Below are 22,075 nucleotides of genomic sequence, written 5' to 3'. Positions count from 1 at the left end.
TGCCTTCAGTGGAAATTCCAATAAAGAGATCTATATTTGTAAATTAATTTCAAATAATAGTCGTAATACAATAATATAAAAGTAAATGCTTTTGAGAAAACTCAAAAATCACTAATGTATACTAGAAATAGGCTAACCTTATGTTTTCATCAGTGAAATGTGCCTTGCCTGGAGCTGCTGACACAATATTAGATCACATGGCAAATTTTCTGTCTGATTCTGATCTTTTTTATATCGACACGCATTTTCAAAACATCACTTAAAATAATTTACACAATATATGTTAAGGGATAAATAAAATTAATGTTTACAAAGAGCTGCATTCTAGAGGAGTTTTTTTAATTGTCAAAATAAAATATTTTGCCCCAATTGTTCAGCCTCAAGGTTCATTTTTCAGTCAATAATTAAATCCCAATATTGGTATTATATTTCATTATTGATTAATGTATGTAAAATACTATATTAGAATTATTCAGATTATAAATTGGTCTTTAAATAAGTAAACAAACTAGGGAAAACATAATATAAACACTAAGCATAGCTCCTGCTCCTGGCATAGCTTAGATTCTGAGTGAGCCTTAGCAGGTAGGCAGGAAGGATAGAAGGAAAGCACAAGCAGTCCTTTTTTTTTTCCTCAGAAGAGAACTGCATTTAAATTCTGTCATGAGAATTCCTTCTGTAAACTATTTCAGAGACTAGCTAAATATAAAGTCCTGTTTCGTTATTGAGCTTCTTTGTAAGATTGGAGAAATTACTTAAACTTTCTGATGTTTATGTTTCCCCTTTATTTAAATAAATGTAATAATCCTTCATTAGGAAATTATGGGAATTGAGAGTGATTGTGTTTATTAAAATGCCTAGCCAGGAGCTGGGCTGAGTTCAGAATAGATATTTACTATTTAATTTTCTAAATTATGCCTAAATCACTTTGCTTTTCATTACCAATTGGAGTCAAAAGTTTACACTGTGGATTTTTGGAATATAGAGTAACAACCATCACCAAATAACTGCTGTCACTCTCAAGGCACTTGTTTTAATGGTCTGGAAATGGAGCTTCCCTGCCCATCTCAGTTGAGACTATACAACTCAGCTCCCCGAGGCTGTGACACAATATCCGACATTAATAATGTAAGAGAAAGAAAAAGATTCAGTATCCAGCATTACTGCTTCCAGCCCCAGGAGTGGTACGAGCATGAAGGAAGAAGGTAAAGGAATGGGTAAAGCTGCTCATCTGCAGTCCACAGACCCATTCAGGAAAGGAGCTGGGGCCAAAATACACATTTCAGGACCATATGACCTACTCACTCCAAAAAGCCCTCAACTCCTAGTAACCATTTGTCTACAGCCACCACTGAAGAGTTTGGTGCCCTCAGGATCCAATCACCTGGCAATAGTTCCACCAACTGGGGTCCAAAGTTTTCAGTTTGTGGATCTTTCTAAGAATACTTCATATCCTTAATTTAACTGTCTGAGAAGCTGATCTATATGTATAAGAGAGAAATATGCCCTAAACTGGGATTTCAGTTTATATTTTTTTATTGACTTTATAAGATCTTGACTTTAAGATCATATGTAGTCAGTCTAAACCATTGATTAAGGTCAATATTATCACCACACAATTCATTAGAAATCTCTGAGCTTAATCTGCAGTAACAGGGGTAAGCAATTCAACCCTGTTAAATCATAACGAGCATTAGAGCATAACTCTAAGTGATTCTACAAAGAGCAGCCAAAGTATTCAGGCACTGGCTCACACTCTGTACAATGAGACTGATACTAGAGAAGTGTAGAAACTCTCATTTCAGTTTATGTTTCTATTGCTTACCTTTTCTTATATTAATTTTAACTGAACTTGCATAAAGTACTAAATCAGGAGTAAACATAAACTTGTTATAGCATTTCCCATGCCATTCACAGGTACTGAAAATTCATCAGAGTCCTAAACTTGAAAGAGTTTCTGTTGATTTTATGGACAGTCAAAGAGTTGTTAATGTTTCTCCTTACACTTCAGGGAATTGCTTGAAGTTTTGTGTAGAATGCCATCTTGTCAATATTCCTGCTTTGTACACACACTAGGAGACATTGATATAGGTTGAGCATCCCAAATTTGAAAGTCTAAATTCTGAAATGGTTTAATGCTTAAGAGATTATGAACATGACTTGGATGCCCTGAGAAGAAATTTTCACACCTGACTTCATGTGGCAGACTGAGGTCACAGCATGGGAGCATTGAAAAGGCTGTGTAAATTCTTGTTTTGCATATAATATATAAATGTATATATATATGTATTATTTTTATTTATATATTATACACATCATATAGTATATATTGTACATTTATATGGTTGTGTTGTATATTTTATATAATATATGGTATATATTATGAAAAAAAATGAAATTTGTTTATCCTTGCTACCCACCCCAAAAATACCTCCTCATGTTTACATGGGTGTAAAAATCTGAAACATAAAATGCTTCTCATCCTAAGCTGGTTGGATAATGCACATCCAGCCTACATAGTCTACAACGTTATGAGTGGATCATAGCCAGGACTGACCAATAACATGCATGCTATGGATATATTGATGAGCAGGTAGCTGTACATGGATAGTATATGATTATAAGCTCTTTGGGAAACAGGACAGAATAAGCCCTCAGTTATATTAATAATAATTTGCTACATTACATAGAAGCAGAGTGGATATCAGAGATAGAAGTATAGTTTGGGACAATTTTGACATTACTAATGTAAATATCACTCGTTGGTTTAATTGCTTTCTAATTATCCAATGGTAACATGGAACAAGTGCAAAAGGTCAAGTGGACTCAGCACTTCAGCTCACTCTCCCCTCGGAATGCTTCTCAATTAGTAACTGAATCAAGGTTCCTGAGTTGTAATATACCATGCATTGACATAGCAATTAGAATATTGTAAGGAAGTCTTAATGGAAGCCAACCACGAAAACTGAGTTTCTTTCATTACAGATAAAAAGACCTGTGGACCTCATGAATTCCAGTGTAAGAACAACAACTGTATTCCAGATCACTGGCGGTGTGATAGCCAGAATGACTGCAGCGATAATTCTGATGAAGAAAACTGCAGTAAGTGAATCTTGCTTAATGACCTTGCAAGCCTGACACCCATTCAATAAGCAGGATAGCAATTTTTATTTCATTTAAGGCAAAATTTGGACCCCTCTGTCCTGAAGCTCACATTTTTATACATATATGCACATTTGGACAGAATATTCAGAATAAATTGACCTGACTCTTAAAGCGTAAAATGATTGGAATGCTTACCTTGGGAGTTATTTTCTTTCTGCTCACAGAATTGGTAGAAGAGTATCATGAGGTTTAATACAGCCCATTAGTATGCAATGAAGAAAGCCCTTGATGCAAGTTCATACAATGAGCTGACTGATGTGCAGACAGCACAACACATATCATTTTTAACGGATGCTATTCATTCCATTTCTGCCTCAATCCTTTCACACTACAAATTCACCCAAGAGCATCTTTCAGTAAGTTATCATTTATCCTCTCTGGAGTAGTGAACACCATCTGCATTCAGGATGCTTTTCTCAAAAAACAGAATAACACTGATGGCATCTGCCTGCTGAACTTTTATGCAATGAATTTGATACCAATAATTATCCAATAATTTTATTTTCTCACTGAGCCAGAGTATCTATGCGTCGGCATTAGCTTTTCAATAAAATTCTTATCAGTGCTTTTATATATAAAAAAAATGATATCACCATGGTTAAAATGAGAAAATAACCAAATTACATTTATTAAGTATCTATATTTTGTTCCCTTCTAAAATGATTTGATGCAGATGGATAACAATAATATCGGCTCCTCATCTCTTTGGACTAACAGCAATCATTCCCAGGAGGCAATGACATAATCTGCAGAGCAATACATTGTAGTTGGTGGAGTGAAAAACTTATTGAATCACTTGTATATTTAGGCTGGACAACATGTGCTAATGTCTCAAACAACTTTTGGGGCAGTGGGACCTGTGCCTGACAATCAAATGATTTGCTATATCTGAATGTGGCAACACCCAGTGAAGTCTCCCATGTATGTGTGTGTGTGTGTGTGTGTGTGTGTGTGTGTGTGTGTGTGTGTGTGTAATCCTAATGGATCACGGTTTACAAATGTAAAGAATATTGCATTGACTCGTTAAAGTTTTAGACTCATTTAATCATCAATTAAAACCACCTTTATAAAGTAGGTTCTCCTATAAATCCAGTGACTAAAATAAAAATTAGACAAACTTATGATGATATTAAAGAGAAAAAAATTTAAAATACAAGCATGTACAAACTTGATGCATCAGATATTTCTTAGATTTGTTTGATGTGCTTAGTCTTAATCATATAGATACCTTGAACAAACATTTCTTTTTGAAGGATACTGAGGACAACAGGGTAGGTGAGAAGAAACCTTGGAGATTTCACTCAGTGAAATTTCTCATTGCTTTCCTCCACTCTCCTCCCATCCCCCTCTTTTCTGCTTGTAACTAGAGATTGAACCAGGGAATTTACACATCCCAGGAAAATTTTCTACCAAGTGTTACATTTAGTTTGAGGTAGAATTTTGCTCATTGACCAAATGGGCCTTAAACTTACTGTGTTGCCCAAGCAGCCTTTAGTTTTGTGATCTTCCTGCCTCACCATCCAGAGTACCTGGTATTATAATCTTGCACCACCAGGCCCAGCTAAGGTAGTCCTTTGTTCACTGAGTTGTTGAAATCACACAAGAAATTAGATTGTTGCTCTAATAAGAAAAGGAAAAGAAGAGTGAGGACTGAGATAGCTTCTCTCTGCATCAGTTGGGGTTCCCAACATGGCTCAGGATTATTATTCAGAAATGCAGAAGTCAGCCTGTGACCAAAGAGAGGTGACAGGATTCTGACTTCACTAGTCACTGAAAACATATTCATTAAAAAGACTAAAGGAAAATGTCCATTTAAAATAGCTAATTATGTGTGACCTCCGAGTTTTATATTTAATCTGAGCTTATTGACTAAGATAAGGAATACTGACATTTCAAGGAGACAAAACAGTATGTAAGAATGAACTCCAGTACAGTTGGGGCAAAGGAAAGCAGAAGCATATGCAAGATGAACATACACAGCAAGACAAGTATCACAGTAGATTAACATGTTAAATGCATAATGCATATGAAAATGAAGGGGTCTATATTCACCAAGATAGTTTTCAAGTCTGGATGTTTGAAAATTCTACCCTGCAAGAACCAGAAGTGAATGAAACATTTAAACATATCAAACACTAGTGGTTTTACACAAGCAAAAAGTTGTCAGTGAAGAAGTTATCACAAAGAGATTAAAAAGATAGAAATAGCTCAGGTAAATGTTACTGTGTTAGGATGCCATCAATATATTTCCAATTTCTGATATGAAAGGTAGTGTAAATGTATATTTATATATATGGCATTATTAAAACATATATGCACTATATGTTGGTTACATAATTCCTAAAATTTTACATCGTAAGTGCATGGACATACATGTGAGTAGTAGTATGCTATCATATTTTCAAAACTGTTGACCATTAATGTACACTTTGATGCATATTCAGCATTTCCTGTTAATCATATATTAAGGAACAAAACATATAAGAAATGGTAAATCAATTTTACTTTTAAGAAACATCACCCACATACTCTTAACTTCTCTTTTGGTTTGCTTTGCACTTAAGAAACACCCACATACTCTTACATTCTCTTTTGGATTGTTTTGCTTATGAATCTGACTTAGTGTATTTTGTTTTAAATTAGGTTACAAAAACTTTATTCAGTTGTATGCATGAGGATAATTCAAATGTTAGTGGAGCCATTAATTTCCAGCTGTGTGTGAAGTCAAATATGTTTTTTCATTCTTACATTCACCAAGGATGACTGATCTATGGTCATTGAACCTCATCTGCTGATCATTTCATTTGCTAAGTGTTCAATGGGCATTGCTTTAGCAATGATCTCTACTCTAAAATCAAGGAAATGTCACTGTCATTGAAATAATCCAAGCCAGTCTTGAAAATGCCTGAAATGTCTCATCATTTTCTATCAATAAAAATGTGATATAAGCCACTTATCTTTGCTACATAATCAATGTAGATAAAAATTATTTAATATATTTTGAATTAATTAGCTAATTTTCTTTTCTTAAATGCCCTGTAATTTTATCACAAAATTAGTTATTTTGTACATTGACTAGCTGCCTCTAGTTTATTTGAATTTCTAGAGTCTTCACATTGAATATATATCAAAATATTTTATGGCATATCCTTTACAATAAATGTAACAATCCTAACTTACTGACACCCAATTAATATAACTTTGGTTGAACATAGAATAACTGATGCTTGGTAGAGAATCCACGCTTTCCTGTGAAGTCCACTGTTCGGAACTTCGATTTTCTTCTTGAACTTCAGTGTCTTCTTTTCATGAAGGGTGGTTCTGAAAGCAGTTTTCAGTGCTGAGGCTTGTTTTTGCTCCCTTAATATATAAAGAACTAGCCATTCTGTGTGGTAACCTCATGCTTCATTGCTACTTTGAAATCCGGGGGTCTTTGAAAACAGGAAAAAGGGACCCCATAGAAGCTTTGTGGTGGTCAATGTGCCTGGGCAGATTTACAGAAATCGTCAACATTGTGACAAAACACACACCCCTAAGGCTGAAGTGAAGAATGAAGGCATGCTATTTTATTTCAGTCCTAAAGGAAATATGACCAATTAAAATTAAATCAATAGTGAGCAGATTTTTCAAAATTGACAGGTAAATCATACAGGGGAAAAGGTAACAATTACACAAACAAATAGGCAGGCTAGTTTTGTTTGTTTGTTTGTTTGTTTTTTAAAGAAAGCCTACCCACCCATTCCCAATGCTGTTTATATACCCTTCTTGTCCTATGAACCCTGGATTCTCCTATGACAAAATCAGGTAAATAAAATCCCTAGCATACATAATTAAAAGTCAGTATCAATGCTTAGTTTTCCTATCATGTTGCTTCTGTTAATGACTTTTGAATTACATTTGAAAATTAGTATATTACATCCCATAGATTCTTCATGAGACTTTCCCGCATATGATCTCATTGCTTCTGCTTGCCCCAAGCTCTTTTGTTTTTCTATTACCTCTTCATGTTGATCGAGATGCAGCTGATTAAAACATACTCACCCCATGCTTTCTTTCCATCTCCAGAGCCACAGACCTGTACACTGAAAGACTTTCTCTGCAGCAATGGAGACTGTGTGTCCTCAAGGTTCTGGTGTGATGGAGAGTTTGACTGTGCGGATGGCTCTGATGAGGTAGGGATCTCCATGAATACACACAGAGAGGCAAATCAGGTCTCATACAGGGTAATCATCATTCAGTACAGTAAGTGTGACCAAGGGCAGCTCTGTAGTGCACCCTGCTCTGGATGTCCTGAGGTAGTTTTAATTTATGTGTTATGCTGTACAGTTCTTACAGAATAACTGTGCTACTACTGAAAACTAATTCTATAGTGTGTTTTCTCTCCACTGTTGGATATCTGATCAGGGAATATGATGCTTGGAAATCCTCTTCCCTGTGGCTGGTGTCCTTGCCATTTGTGAATTTGTTCATAAACTTGCTGGAGTATTTATAGCTCTTACTAATATTTTATGCATTTTAAAGTATTTCTTTCTTCAGTGGCTACAGTCTTATAAACTTTATTGTGGGTCATCGATTTTCATGAAACCATGGGTTGAGATTTCCTAAGTTGATGGATCAGAATCCATTTATTATAAGAACTATGCTTTAGGTGAAAATAGGAGATAATTTCTCTGGACAACTCTGCAAGCTTGAATTGTACTTAGGCTTCCCTGCTATGTATCATGTGACTCCATGAAGCTTTAAAACTAATCATACTGAAATGATACCAGCTTTCGGCTTATATCACTTGAGGTAAGTTCAGGAACAATCACTTTAAAGGATTTTCTTTGTTTCTTAATTGTTCAGGAGGAAAACGGGATGTAAGTAAGCCTAAGAGGAAAAGAGGTTTTCAGTTCATTATAGAAGTCATTGCTCTTTCACTCACATAGTACTACTGTAGATATGTTTTGCCTCATAGGCAGTTACACATATTTGCTAGTCATAAACACCATCCCATCGAACTTAGACTGTACAGGATCTTCCTTAAAGCTTCAGAGGTTTTTGTTTCATTTCTAAGTTCCCTAAGCATCCACTGATTCCCTTTCTGAGAAAAAAGCATAGTTTGGGCAATAGTGCATAAAAAGTAAGGCTTTTCCAGTCTACCATTCTTACAAGGACAGATACTTTCATTTTCTCACCATTTTGGAAATTCCATACTAATTATAGCTAGGAATGCAGTGTTTGGCCAAAATCATGTGTGACTTCTTACGTCAAGACCACCAAATGTGAACTTTAGATTTGAAAAAGTATCTCAAGAGAAGTTGGAAATTATCCATTTCATTCAAGGCTATTCGTAAATCAAAATCCAATCTCCTTTATAAGATTTTACAAAGAGACCATAGTTTACATTGACCAGCCACATACTTGTTTAGCATCTATCATTTAAAAATGTCTTAAACACTCCCAAGTCAGGAGACTGTATCTCATGTAAACTTACCCATGCCATGGCAATGTTTTGATTTTTATTTTGCTTCAGCCACTTCAAACTTCCTTGAGCCTTATAAGTGCTTGTTGTATGTTATCACTAGATGTGCAAAATATAGAAGAGTCAAAATCTAGTTTTAGTGTAAATCTTTCCAAAATATTGTTCATGTCAAAGTAAATATGTTTACTAATAGCATTCATCACATTCACTAAATTCCTGGGCACAGTATTTTCCTGGTTGAAAATGTTTTTAATTACTAAGTGCCATCAAAGCAATGCTCTAAGTAAATTATTCTTTATGATGGTCTTCACTAACAGACAGTGTAGTCCATAGTAAATTCTATTTTTTTCTTTAAAGTCTATAATAACATTTTGTTTGATAAAGACAGTGAGGCAAATGAACAAAATGAGAATTTAGCACAATGCTACAAAGGACAATTGCATAACGATAATATTACAAATAAGTAGAAAAGTTGGGAGAACTGTAATTCTATGTATACATACATATTCAGTGTTGGGTGCTTCTCAAAACAACATGAAATAAAGATTAAAGCTTGGATTAACTTAATTTAATGTCAAGTACATATCTCTGTTGCCTACATAGATAATTATCTTTTAAAATATTTACTTACATTTATATTGGTTTTTGTTTATTGTGCACATGGAAGGATGGTGAACACATGCCATAATACGGATGTGGTCAGAGAACAACTTGGGAGAGTTTATTCTCTGCTTTCCCAAAGGGGGCTCCAGGTATTGAACTTAGGTCGACTGGCAGTAAATACAGAAACAAAAAGTAAATACAGTTCAAATTATCAGTACAAGATTCTGCTTAATATTTCTTTTTTCTAAACTATCTCCCTTTAAAAACAAGGAGAAATCCAGTAGTAATGCTCACTCAAGTGTTCACAGTGATTTATAAAGATCATTTCCCGATTATTACTGTGGGGAATGTGGAATTCTAGGTTTGAGAAAAGAATTTCACAACATGAAACGTTAACAACATTTTAGAATGTGAGCACACAAGACTAATGGGCCAGTGAGCACAGGGCATCGAGACATGCTTGAAAGGGCCTTCGCTGACAATGGGAACAAAGAAGTTGCTATAATGAACTGAAACCCTAACAGAATTTTCCCAAGTTCCTGCCCTGAGAAAATTCCTCCCAGAGTCCTGGAAAGATGCTACATATGGCGTGGGGTATCTGAGGGAAAGGAATCTACATACACTACACTCTTTTGTCCGTTAACTTTATTCCTCTGTGACAAAACTCTATCTATACAGTTTCACCCCTGTCATCACATTCAGCTCCTCTCTGTGCCCAGTTTTCCTGTCCTCATAGTTTTAGTAAGCTCCTATGTTTTTGACCTGATCTTTGTCCTCTGTTCCTTCGTCCTCCATCTATATCTTCCCTGGCTCCTTATGCTTGGCCCTGATAAACCCCACAAAGATCTGCTTTGCCCTCTACTGAATCTGTCTTTCTCTCTTCTCTCTGGCCACCTGGTTCTGTGTCTACCTCTGGAATTCCGCTCTGGTCCTTAGTGTACTTGGTTATGCAAAAAGCCCTATTGTCTTCAGTTAATCTCTTTGCTTTGCCCCTAGCCTGAGGGAAGGGTATGGTCTGAGCTTCATTTGAGCAAGAAACAATGCTAGGCATCTAGGAGCCTGCTTGTCTCCTAGGCTCAGCAGGGGAGTTAGTTACCTAGTGAAACAGTGTCTGAGAAGCTCACCTGTTTGCCAAAATAGTCTGGAAGTATTTGAGCATGCAAGAATTTCATAGCAGAAGACAGCTGAAATATTAAAACTGGATAATACCAAATATTCCATGATAAATGGCTTCCCATATGACAGACTCTTGGCCAGTCAAAGTATAGCTTTAATACACAGCTGAATCTCTATAATATATTTTTGTGGTCTACAAGAAAACCAAATAAGCATAAAATCTATGAGTTCATAATAGCACTTAATAAGATCTCAAAAGTTACTTTTCATTTGCTATAATATTAATATTCTTAAGAAAATATAATTTGAAGCCGGGCGGTGGTGGCGCACGCCTTTAATCCCAGCACTCGGGAGGCAGAGCCAGGCGGATCTCTGTGAGTTCGAGGCCAGCCTGGACTACCAAATGAGTTCCAGGAAAAGGCGCAAAGCTACACAGAGAAACCCTGTCTCGAAAAAAAAAAAAAAAAAAAGAAAATATAATTTGAGGCTGGAGAGATGCCTAGATGGGTAAGAGCACTTGCTTACAACTGCTGGTAACTACAGTTTCAAGGGAATCTAACTTTTGGTCTTTATAGAAACTGCATAGTAAAATGCATATACATACATGCAATCAAAACATTCATACATGTAAAATTAAAACAAAGAAATCTTGAAAGAAAAAAAAAGGCCAGAAGGAGTTGGTAGAGAAGGATTAATATATTCAAAGTATATTTATAAAATTCTTAAAGAATAAAAGTTATAGAAAAGATAATGTAACTTAAATTCAGAATGCAGGAAATTTTTTGAAGAACAAATAGAATTTCTAAGCAATAAATAATGTTTCCAAAAAACAGAGAATGGGAAAAAGTTTATATAAGTGTAGTCTTACCTAAATTCAATATATAGACCTATTTTGAAACCTCATTTTGCCAAATAATATATTTAATTTAATAAAGATAATTCATGTGGTTTAAACATACCAATGGATTATTATTTGTATGGCACTTAAATTTTCCAATGCCATTTCATGTTAAAATATTCTTGAATATATATAATTGTGGGAAGGATGAAAGAAATGTGAATTGTGAAATGTTGGTGATTTAAATACTTGGTTCATAAGTATGAATGATCTTTATACATGTGGGGCTTAATTGTAAGTCACAGTCAGGAAAACACATGCACACACACACACACACACACACACACACACACACACAAAACAACAACAACAAAAACAACTGTGAGCCAATACATTTTATGAACATAGATACAAAAGTTCTTACCATAATACTTACCAACTAAATCCAATAGCCTGTTAAAAAATTATTCACAATGCTCAAGTTTGATTTACTCTAGGGAAGCAAGGATTACTCATTATATGCAAATCAATAACAATAGTGATAGACCCCAGACCCAGGGTACTACCTTCTCGGGTGGGAGCCCAAAGAACCCAGACTGGTCCATTTGATGCAAACAGCAAGAGGTTTATTGATGCAGCTGTACAGTCAGGCTCCTCTCCTCTCAAGAGCAAGAGTCATGCCCTACTGTAGCCACATGGGTACTTTTAAAGGAAAAGGAAAACCCACAAAAGCCATATGATTACAATTCCCATGCAATTTCATCCGGTTGGTTCATGTCTAGGGGCTACTTTCACAAGATTATGGCCTAATCACAGGGTAGGTACAATCACGTCCACATGCACAATTTCCCCCAGAACCTCAGGGGGGTATCAGGGCAGGAGTGAAGGTTACACAAAGGATACAGTGGTCTTTCCTGGAACACTTGCAATTATCCCAGTCACAGTTGAGCAACATATCTTAACAGAAATCTCCATACATTGTGGTAAGGGTGGTTGAGTAATGGCTGAGTCAGTTTGACCTTGGAACTAGCTTTTTAGTTCCTCATTCTCCTGGGACTTGGGGGGTGTAAGCCTGAAGGGTTAGGGTCTTTCAATAGTATGTCAAGACAACAAAATGATAAAAATGTGATGATTTTTATAAAGACAGGAAAGGATTTTAATAAAATTCAACATTCTTTCATTATTAAACACTGAGGAAATTAAGTGTACAATGTAGATAAGTCAATAATAAAGGCCTCAAAGATGAAATAATAGCCCGCTTACCTATTAGAAAAATCTGACAGTGTTTTCTGAGATCTAGTTTTAGGCTAGGAGGTCTAAAACTTTCACTTTTACCCAACATAGTCTGGAAGTATTGCTTACTGGAGATAAGTGGGGGGTCTGCCTGTGCTTGCTAGGTAGTCTTGGCTAACCTGGTACTCATTACACAGGCCACAGTAGCTTGAACTAATGGCAATCCTCCTGCTTCAGCCTTGACTTCCTTTATCCACAAGCTGTGCAGAACTCCTCTCCTGTTCCACAGCACCACCACCTTCATATGCCTTGCATTTAAAACTATCCTGACACCTTTAAACTATCCCAGGGGTAGATCCAGTTCTAGTAAAACTTCCTCTCAAAAGCCTTTTCTAAAAGATACATGTTTGTTTTCTTAACAATCAATATATTTTTATTGTAGTTTTGAAAATGGTACTTTATATTAGTCTTTGAGCTCATAATGTAACGTAGGAAAGAACCACCTTTTTCTATTATCACTTATGAAAGTCTCTGGCAAGTAATAATACTTTAATATTTGGGAAAATACAGGAAGAAAAATGTCAATTCTTTGGAAGAAGCTCTAATAAATGCCTGTCAGCAAATATAAAATTAAAAAAAAAAAAGGCAATACAATTTCCTTCCTCACCTGAGGATTAACATGGAAAGAAGAGCAATGATTTATCTTCTTCATCCCAAGAATGTCTATAGCTGTAAGCTGCTACATCATTGTGGGAGAGGAAAATGTATAGATTGTGGAAAATAGAAATTATTGTACATGGGAAAAATATCCGTCCACAAAGATCTTGGGATGTACAGATCATTTAAACCAATTTTCATACCAAGGTGGGTGAATGTCACTCTTGATTATTTTCTACAAAGAACTGAGGGTTTCCTAAAGCATATGGGTTATCCTGTTTGACTTCTAATGAAATTTGTACATGAGCAAGCAGAAGTGGCCACAATAACAGATCATTACACAGTCATTTAGGAGCAAATGTCACAATAGAAAAGCTGACTCACATGCAGCTAAATGGTAAGTAGGTCAGTTCAGAGGAAAAGGGATGAGTAGTAAGAGAATAGTAGGAGAAAGATGGATGACAATATGAAATAGACTTCCCCTAGACTTATTGTTTGTTTCATACCTTGCACTCCCTGAATTTTCAAATATAGCTAAAGTAAAATAAAAGAACTTAAAACAGCCTTTATGAATATGATAGAAGTCCTCAAAGGGGAAGTGAATAAACAAACAGTGGAAGGAAATGAATATAATTACTCAGGATACAAAAATACAAATAGAATCTATCCAAATTAGGGAAATATAAAAATTAAAAAAAATTTAGGAACTCAATTTGGAACCACAGAGGCAAGCTTCACCAACATCATACAAGTGATGGAAGAAGGAATCCCTGGCACTGGAGACACGATGGAAGACATAGATATATTGGTTAAGAAAAAGGTTAAATATAAAAACCCATGGCACAAAATAATGAAGAAATCTGGGAAACTATAAAACAACCAAATCTAAGAATAATAGGAACAGAGGAAGTAAAAGAAACATAGGTCAAAGGCACACAAAATATTTACAAGAATCATAGAAATTTTCTCTAAAATACAGATGTCTGTTAAAGTACAAGAAATATACAGAACAACAAACAAACTGGACCAGAAAAGAAAGTCCCTTTGACATATAATAATCAAAACAATAAATGTACAGAACAAAGAAAGAATAGTAAAACTACAAGGAAAAAGGACTAAGAAACACATAACAAAAGAAGTACTAATATTAACCTGACTTCTGAATGGACATTTTAAAAGACAAAACATCCTGGACAAATCTGCTACCAACTCTAAGAGACCACAAATGCCAGCTCAGACTACTATGCCCAACAAAACTGTCAAGCACAGTAGATAAAAACATTCTATGATATATCCAAATTTAAGCAATATTTATCTACAAATCCAGCCCTAAAGAAGGTGACAGAAGGTAAACTCCAACAAAAAGAGGTTAACTATATACAAGAAAACTCAGGGAAAAAAATAATCTCAGACTAGCTAAGTCAAAGAGGAGTGCATACACACACACACACACACACACACACACACACACACACACACATACATCATCATCATCATCACCACCACCACCACCACCACCACCACCACCACCACCACCACCACCACCCTGATACACCAACAACAATAGCACTAACAACAGTGATGAGAAAAATAACAGGAATAATCACTGCAATTTGATATCTATCAATGTCAATGATCTCAATTTCCTAATTTAAAAAAAAGACACAAATACAATGGGCGTGAAAACAAGATTTATCCTTATGCTACATGAAAAGTAAAAAAAAATAAATAAAAAAGAAAACCCAAAACAACAACAAACAAAAATGAAACACACACACACACACACACACACACACACACACACACACGCACACACACACACACACACACACACACACACACACACACACACACACACTTTAGTATCAAGGATAGACATCACTTCAGAGAAAAAGGTTGGCAATAAATATTCCAAACAAATGGGCCTAAGTAAAACACTGCTGCAAACCTTTTAATATTTGACAAAAGAGACTTCAAACCTAGACAAATCAGAAGAGATAAGAAAGAACACTGCATACTCATCAAAGGAAAAATTTACCAAGAAGAATTTCAATTCATAGCATCTATGTTCCAAACAAAAGAAACACTACTACAGTAAAAATCACATACTGAGCTCACACACTGATAATTGGAGACTTTAGTGACACACTGTCACCAATAAAGACGTCATTCAGACAAAAACTAAGCAAATGTGTGAACTAAGTGACAGTGTAAACCAAAAGAACTTAACAGATATTTACAAAACATTTCAGCCAAACACAGAAGAATATACCTTCTTCTCAGCACTTCACAGAAATTTCTACATAATTGATCACATATTTAGATACAAAGCATGTCTCAACAAATAAAAGAAAATAGAAATAACGGCCTGTGTCATATCAGATCGTGATCAATTAATTAAAGCTGGATATAAACAGCAACAGAAACAACAGGAAACTTACAAGCTTACAGATTTACAATCATAGAAACTGAACAACTCTATTGAATAAAAAGTGAGACAAGAAAGAAATTAAGAATTTCTGTAATTGAAATGCTTATGACTACCCAACATCCCCAATCTTATGGGGCAACAGAAAAGCAGTTTTAAGTGTATAGCACTAAGTTCGTACATTTAAAAAAACAAAAGCAAAAGCTGAGATCTCATAGTAGCAACCTAACAACATTCCTGAAAGCTTTAGAACTTTGGGGAGGAAATGACACCCGAAAGGAATAGACAACAAGAAATAATCAAACTCAGGCTGAAATTTAAAAAAAAAGATAGAAACAAAGAAAACAATATAAAGAATCAATGAAACAAAGAGTTGGTTCTTTGAGAAAATCAGTAAGATTAGGAAACCCTTATCCAAATTAACTAAAGGCAGAGAGAGAAGACCAAATTATCAAATTCAGAAATGAAAACAGAGACTGAGGGAATCAAGTGAATAATAAAGACACTTTCATGGCAAATCTAAAATAAATGGGTAATTTTCTCAATACATAACACTCATCAAAGTCAAATCAAGTTAATACACATAGTTTAAACAGACCTTTAAGACTAGTGAAATAGAAGTAGCCAGTACCAGTCTCTCAACCAAAAACATAAACCTAGCACAGAATTCTATCAGACTCTCAAGAAGAGTTAATGACATTACTTCTCAAATTATTTGACAGAATAAAAACAGATGGAACATTGCCCAGCTTTTTTTATGAGGCCACAGTTACCATGGAATCCAAATCAAATAAAGACCCAAGAAAGAAAGCAAATTACAAATTAATTTTCCTTACTAACATAGATACAAAAATAATAAAATATTTGCAAACTGGATGAATCCATGAATACACCAAAAAGATCACCCACCATGATCAAGCAGGCTTCATGCCAGAGATACAGAAATGGTTCAACATACATAATTGATAAATGTAATTCACCATATAAAATTGAAATAAAAAACAGATAGTTATCTTATTAGCTATAGAGAAACACTTTGATGAAATCAAACTGCCCTTCATGATTAAAGTATTGGAGAGATTAGGGATATAAGGTACATATCTAAGTAGAATAAAGGCAATTTACAGCAAGTACATAGCAAATATTAACTTAAAAGGAAAAAAAAAACTCAAATTAATTCCACTAAAATCAGGAAGAAGACAATGCTGTCCACTCTCCCAACATGTTTGCATTATAGTATTTGTAACCTTAGCTAGGAAAATAAGACAACTGAAGGAGATCAGGGGGATAAAATTGGAAAGGAAGAAGTCAAAGTATCTTTAATTGTCCACAATATAATGGTATACATAAGTTACTTGAAATTTTACCAGGAAAATGCTACAGCTGACAGGCATATTCAGGGAAGTAGATGGATACAACATTAACTGACACAGATCAGTAGTCCTCCTATATACAAATGCCAAATGGCTTAGACTGGTGATGCATACCTTTAGTCCCAGCACTGGCTGCCAGATTTCTGAGTTTGAGGCCAACCTGAGCTACACAGAAAAATCCAGATCAGCCAAGCTTAGGCAGTGAAGGAAACCATCAAACGCAGAAAGCTGGTGAAAATATATTTGAACAAGGGGGGGGGGGAATGTTCTAGGCCCGGCAAGCAGAAGAACTTGGCAACTTTGGCCACATGGTTCTGTCTTTAGAGTCAAAAATACAAGAAAGGGTTTATGGAATCTCCCTCCAGAGCTAATGAAAGCTACTGAGGCCAGCATGTGTCAGGGGTATCCCTGCATGGAGGTCTAGACAAGCCAATGTGTGAGTCTGTGAAGGTGAAGCCTAGATTGCTTTGTAGATCCCGAAATTTTAGAGATGCCAGAGTCATGGGATACTTGTAAAGGAATTCTGCTAACAGGGAGCGGAAACAGCCCAAGAAAAAGATGTGTGTTGCAATCAATATAGCTAAAAGGAGTTGGAGAGACATCTAAAGAGTGCTTTGACATTAGACATGGAGACACAGAGTTTGGAGTTTTCCCAACTGGCTTTTGGTCTTTCTTTGGTCCAGTATTTCCTCATTATGACCACTTTCCTTCCTTTTAGTACAGTAATGTTTATCCTGTGTCATTATATGTTAGAATCATGTGATCGGCTTTTTCATTGTGATTTTAGAGGGGATTACAGTTAAGTGATTTCATGAATCTCAAAAGAGACTGTACTTTTAAAGAGTGCCGATATTGCGATAGACTATAGGGGCTTTTGAAAAAGGATTGAACAACTTTTTCATTATGATATGGTTATAAGCCTATGGGAGCCAGGGAGTGGAATGGGGTGCTATGAATGAAAATGACACTCATATACCCATAGGAAGTGACCCTATTAGGACTTGTGACCATGTTGGAGTAGGTGTGGCATTTTTTGAGGAAATGTGTCACTAGGGGTGGGCTTTGAAGATTCAGATGCTCAAGCCAGGATCAGTGTCTCTCTCTTTCCCTTCTGCCTGTTGATCTAGATGTAGAAATCTTAGCTCCTTACCATGTCTGCCTCTGAGTTGTCATGTTTTTTTGCCATAATAATAATGGACTAAATCTCTGAACCTGTAAGCCAGCCTGGATTAAACATTTTCCTATATAAAAGGGGCTAAGGTTATGGTGTCTCTTCACAGAAATAAAACCCTGAGATAATTCAATTGGGCATATAACCAAATGATGCTTCATCTTACCATGCAGACACTTGCTCAACCATGTTCGTATCTATTCTATTCTATTCTATTCTATTCTATTCTATTCTATTCTATTCTATTCTATTCTATTCTATTCTATTCATAATAGCTACAAATTGAAAACAACCGAGTGTCATTCAACAGATGAAAAGACAAAGAAAATGTGGTACATTTATACAATGAAGTATCACTCAGCCATTAAAGCAATGACATCATGAAATTTGCAGGCAAAGGGGTAGAAGTAGAAAAAAAATCCATTCTTAAATGAGGTATCGCTGACCCAGGAAGACAAACATTTTCCTTCTTCAACCATCATCAGAGGAACTTCCTTGTGCAGCAGATGTGAATAAACATAGAGACACATAGCCAAACATTATACAGAGAGAAAGAGAAACCTTGGAACACTCAGTCATAAATGGTCCTTACTGATCATAGCTCAGGGAACCCTGCAGAAGAGAAGGCAGGAAGAATGTAAGAGCCAGAGGGGATGGAGGACACCAAGAAAACAAGAACCTCAAATCAACATGAGCAAAGCACATAGGAATTCACAGAGACTGAGCAATCCGTATAGAGCCTTCTGAGGTCTTCACCAGGTCCTCTACATTTATAGTATGGCTTTTGGTTTAGTGTTTTTATGGGATTCCTGAGTGGGTCTCTGACTCTTGTGCCTTCTCTTGGTCTCTTTTCATTTTCTTTGTCTGTCTTTTCCAACACTGATGTTGTAGTTTTTGTTTTATATTACTATATTCTATTTTATTATAGCCAAAAATAAGTGAAGGAACGAAAACCTAGCCACTAGGATCAAGGTTAACAACTGAACTGTCATACCTTCTGGGAGAGGGAAAATCAGTCTTTGCCAGTGGAGTTGCCCTGGCTGTATCAACCATTACAGTACATGTCAAGAAAAGTTGACCAGTTGGACCGGGCGGTGGTGGCACACGCCTTTAATCCCAGCACTACGGAGGCAGAGGCAGGCAGATCTCTGTGAGTTCGAGGCCAGCCTGGGCTACCAAGTGAGTCCCAGGAAAGGCGCAAAGCTACACAGAGAAACCCTGTCTCGAAAAATCAAAAAAAAAAAAAAAAAAAAAAAGAAAAGAAAAGAAAAGTTGACCAGCAAATAGTGGACTCCACTGGTTTTTGTGTGTGTGTTTTTATTTGGTAACAGTTTGATGGGACTTATTGTTTGTTTGTTTTCTTTATGGGTGCTTTTGTAGTTTGTTTTCTAAGTTTTGGGAGTTTTGATGTATTGAATGTTTGGTTTGTTAACTTAAAGTTGGGCTGGTATCAAGATGAAGAAGATATGGAAGAACTTAAGAGTAGGGGAAGAATATGATTAAAATATATTTAAAATTATTTAAGATAATAATGTATATATAATGTGCCCATGGAAAAATTCTATTGCAGCATTAGACTGCCAGTTACTGGAATTTGACATGACTATAATTGAGAAACTCATTTTTCAGTCTGTTCCTCATCCTCTTCATGTGAGATGAGTTAAGCTCTGGAGCTATACAGTAGCAGTTAGACTGCAGAACTCTTTCTTGAATGGATAATGTCCCAATTATTTGAATTTGTATTAAAGTTCAGAACTTTCATATCTGGGTGACTGATACCAGCCCTGAGATGCAAGTCTAAAATATGGCTTATCTGGAAGCAACTATTATTGGAAATAATAAAAAAGACACTTTCCTAAGTGGTAATGACTTTGGTGTAAGAAAAGAAAAATGGAATTTTTCTTTAAACATAAACAATGTTAAGTCTTGTTTTGCTAAAAGCAGTTTCAATCCCAGAGGGATTCCACAAAGGACAATATTCTCTGAATTGTATTTGAAAAGTCTAATCATCTTTATAAAAAAATTAATTTCATGTTTATGTTTGTATGTGCACATGTGTGCAGGTACTCTTGATGGCCAGAAGAGGGCACAAGAACAATTAAAGAAAAGGATGCTATGAATTTAAGAGGAGGAGAAGGGAGGGGGGACATAGGAAGAGTTGAAGTAAGGAAAGAGAAGGGAAGAAATGATGTAATTAATTTTAATTTAAAAATTTAGAAAAAGAAACTATTCAATGAGAAAATTGGAAAATTGTTATCACGCTGTCACATTCATAGGCCAGCAATGAACATATGCAGTGTCTTACACAGTTCTGGTGGTTTTTAAACCATTATAGACATTTTTGTTGTCTTTTGGCTTAGCAGATATTTTTCTATAATATAATTAATTTAATTATCTCTGTGTTATACTTGGCAGAAAAATTGTGAAACAAGTTGTTCCAAAGATCAGTTTCAGTGTTCCAATGGTCAATGCCTTTCAGCAAAATGGAAGTGTGATGGACATGAAGACTGTAAATATGGAGAAGATGAGAAAAACTGTGAACCAGGTAAAATGAGAGCAGAATATCCAACTTAGTGGTTGTTTTTAACTTGATAGAATTTAATTGTCCAGAAAACTGTGGCACAGGCACACAGTACACTGGCTTTTAGAGATCAATTGGAGTATCTGTGAATATGCTCTTTGAGTGCTCTTCCAATTTTTTAAAGTCATTTTGGCAGGTAAAACCATTACTTCTGTAGGGGATCCAAGAGTCTGTCTTGGAATTGGCATCCATTATTACAAACTGAAATTTGTTTCAACTGTGTGATCAGGTTTTCAATCATAGAAAGTGAGGTTCTGAAACAGATAGCAGCAGTTGGATGGGCCAGCTGAGAAGAAAACAAATACATTTTTTTTACTTATGTCTCATAGCAAGTCAAGTGGAAATTAAAAAGTCATGGAGGATATAGAAAAATTATTTAGTTAATATATTTCTATTTCTTAAAAATGGTTCTAAAATATGCTCATTAAACATAGAATACTTATCAAGATGTTTAAATTAAATTGCATTGTTTTATAGAAAAACAAATACCTACTGCCACCCATATATATGCACAAATGCATAGTCTTGGGAGACAAGGGCCTAGAAGTGCTTACTCACTGCCATGAACTCTGCTCAAGCTATGATCCATCTTTCTTTCCACCTCCAGAAGTATTCTTAGTCATTGGATCTACCAGATTCTCTAGGCAAAACTGTTGTATAAAAAAATTGAAACTCAAGGGAGCCTTTTACACCTTAGTCTAAGCAATTAGTCCTCTGTGTGATGGTAAAATAATTTAGGTCACCTCATTATCAAACATAAGGTCAAACACTAGAAGTCTCAATAAAAGCATTAGAATCCAAATCTATAGGCAAAATATAGCTATCATAAATTATATGATAATTAATTAAAACTGGGATAGGTCAGTAATTTATCCATTTAATAACTCTGCTTAAGGGAAAAAAAAACTGCTGGACAGTGGTGGTGCATACCTTTAATCCTAGAACTCAAGAAGCAGAGGCAGAAACATCTCTGAATTCAAGGCCACCCTGGTCTATAGAATCTGTTCCAGGACAGCAAGGGCTACACAGAAAACTCTGTCTCAAAAAAACAAAAACAAAACAAAACAACAAAACAAAACCAAAAACAAAAATAAATAATAAAGATAAAAGAAGAAAGAAATACTGTAAATTCTACATGATTGGTTAACTACACAAATGCTATTTTTAAGTTTGAAGACAAAAAGGTTCAAATGGGTATCTCAGTATCTCATGCCAATATTTTCACTTTCTGTGAATATATATATATATATATATATATATATATATATATGAACTTCCTCAAGACTACTTAATGCTTTGCAGTTTTGAAAGTAGACATCTTTGAGATAATTTAAAATTTGAGAAACTCACTTAACTCTTCATGAACAACGGAATAAGTTCTCAATAATTTTTCTTGTTTATTTACTTCACAGCTAATTACATCCTATATATAACAAAACAATAGTG

At 35.4% G+C, this 22,075-nt stretch overlaps 1 protein-coding gene across 1 annotated transcript in view; it reads left to right on the top strand.

Moving 5' to 3' along the window:
• Lrp1b (LDL receptor related protein 1B) overlaps positions 1-22,075 on the top strand; it is a 1,955,528-nt gene that overhangs the window by 1,782,266 nt on the left and 151,187 nt on the right. Inside the window, exons 67-69 of the mRNA XM_042275227.2 lie at positions 2,986-3,102; positions 7,231-7,337; positions 20,464-20,593. Coding sequence (XP_042131161.1) covers positions 2,986-3,102; positions 7,231-7,337; positions 20,464-20,593 — 354 coding nt within the window. The remainder of the gene's footprint in view (positions 1-2,985; positions 3,103-7,230; positions 7,338-20,463; positions 20,594-22,075) is intronic.

This window comes from Peromyscus maniculatus, chromosome 4, assembly GCF_049852395.1.
Source record: "Peromyscus maniculatus bairdii isolate BWxNUB_F1_BW_parent chromosome 4, HU_Pman_BW_mat_3.1, whole genome shotgun sequence".
Classification (NCBI taxonomy): domain Eukaryota; kingdom Metazoa; phylum Chordata; class Mammalia; order Rodentia; family Cricetidae; genus Peromyscus; species Peromyscus maniculatus.
The sequence above is the reverse complement of the archived record's forward strand: the minus strand, read 5'-3'. Positions and strand labels throughout refer to the sequence as shown.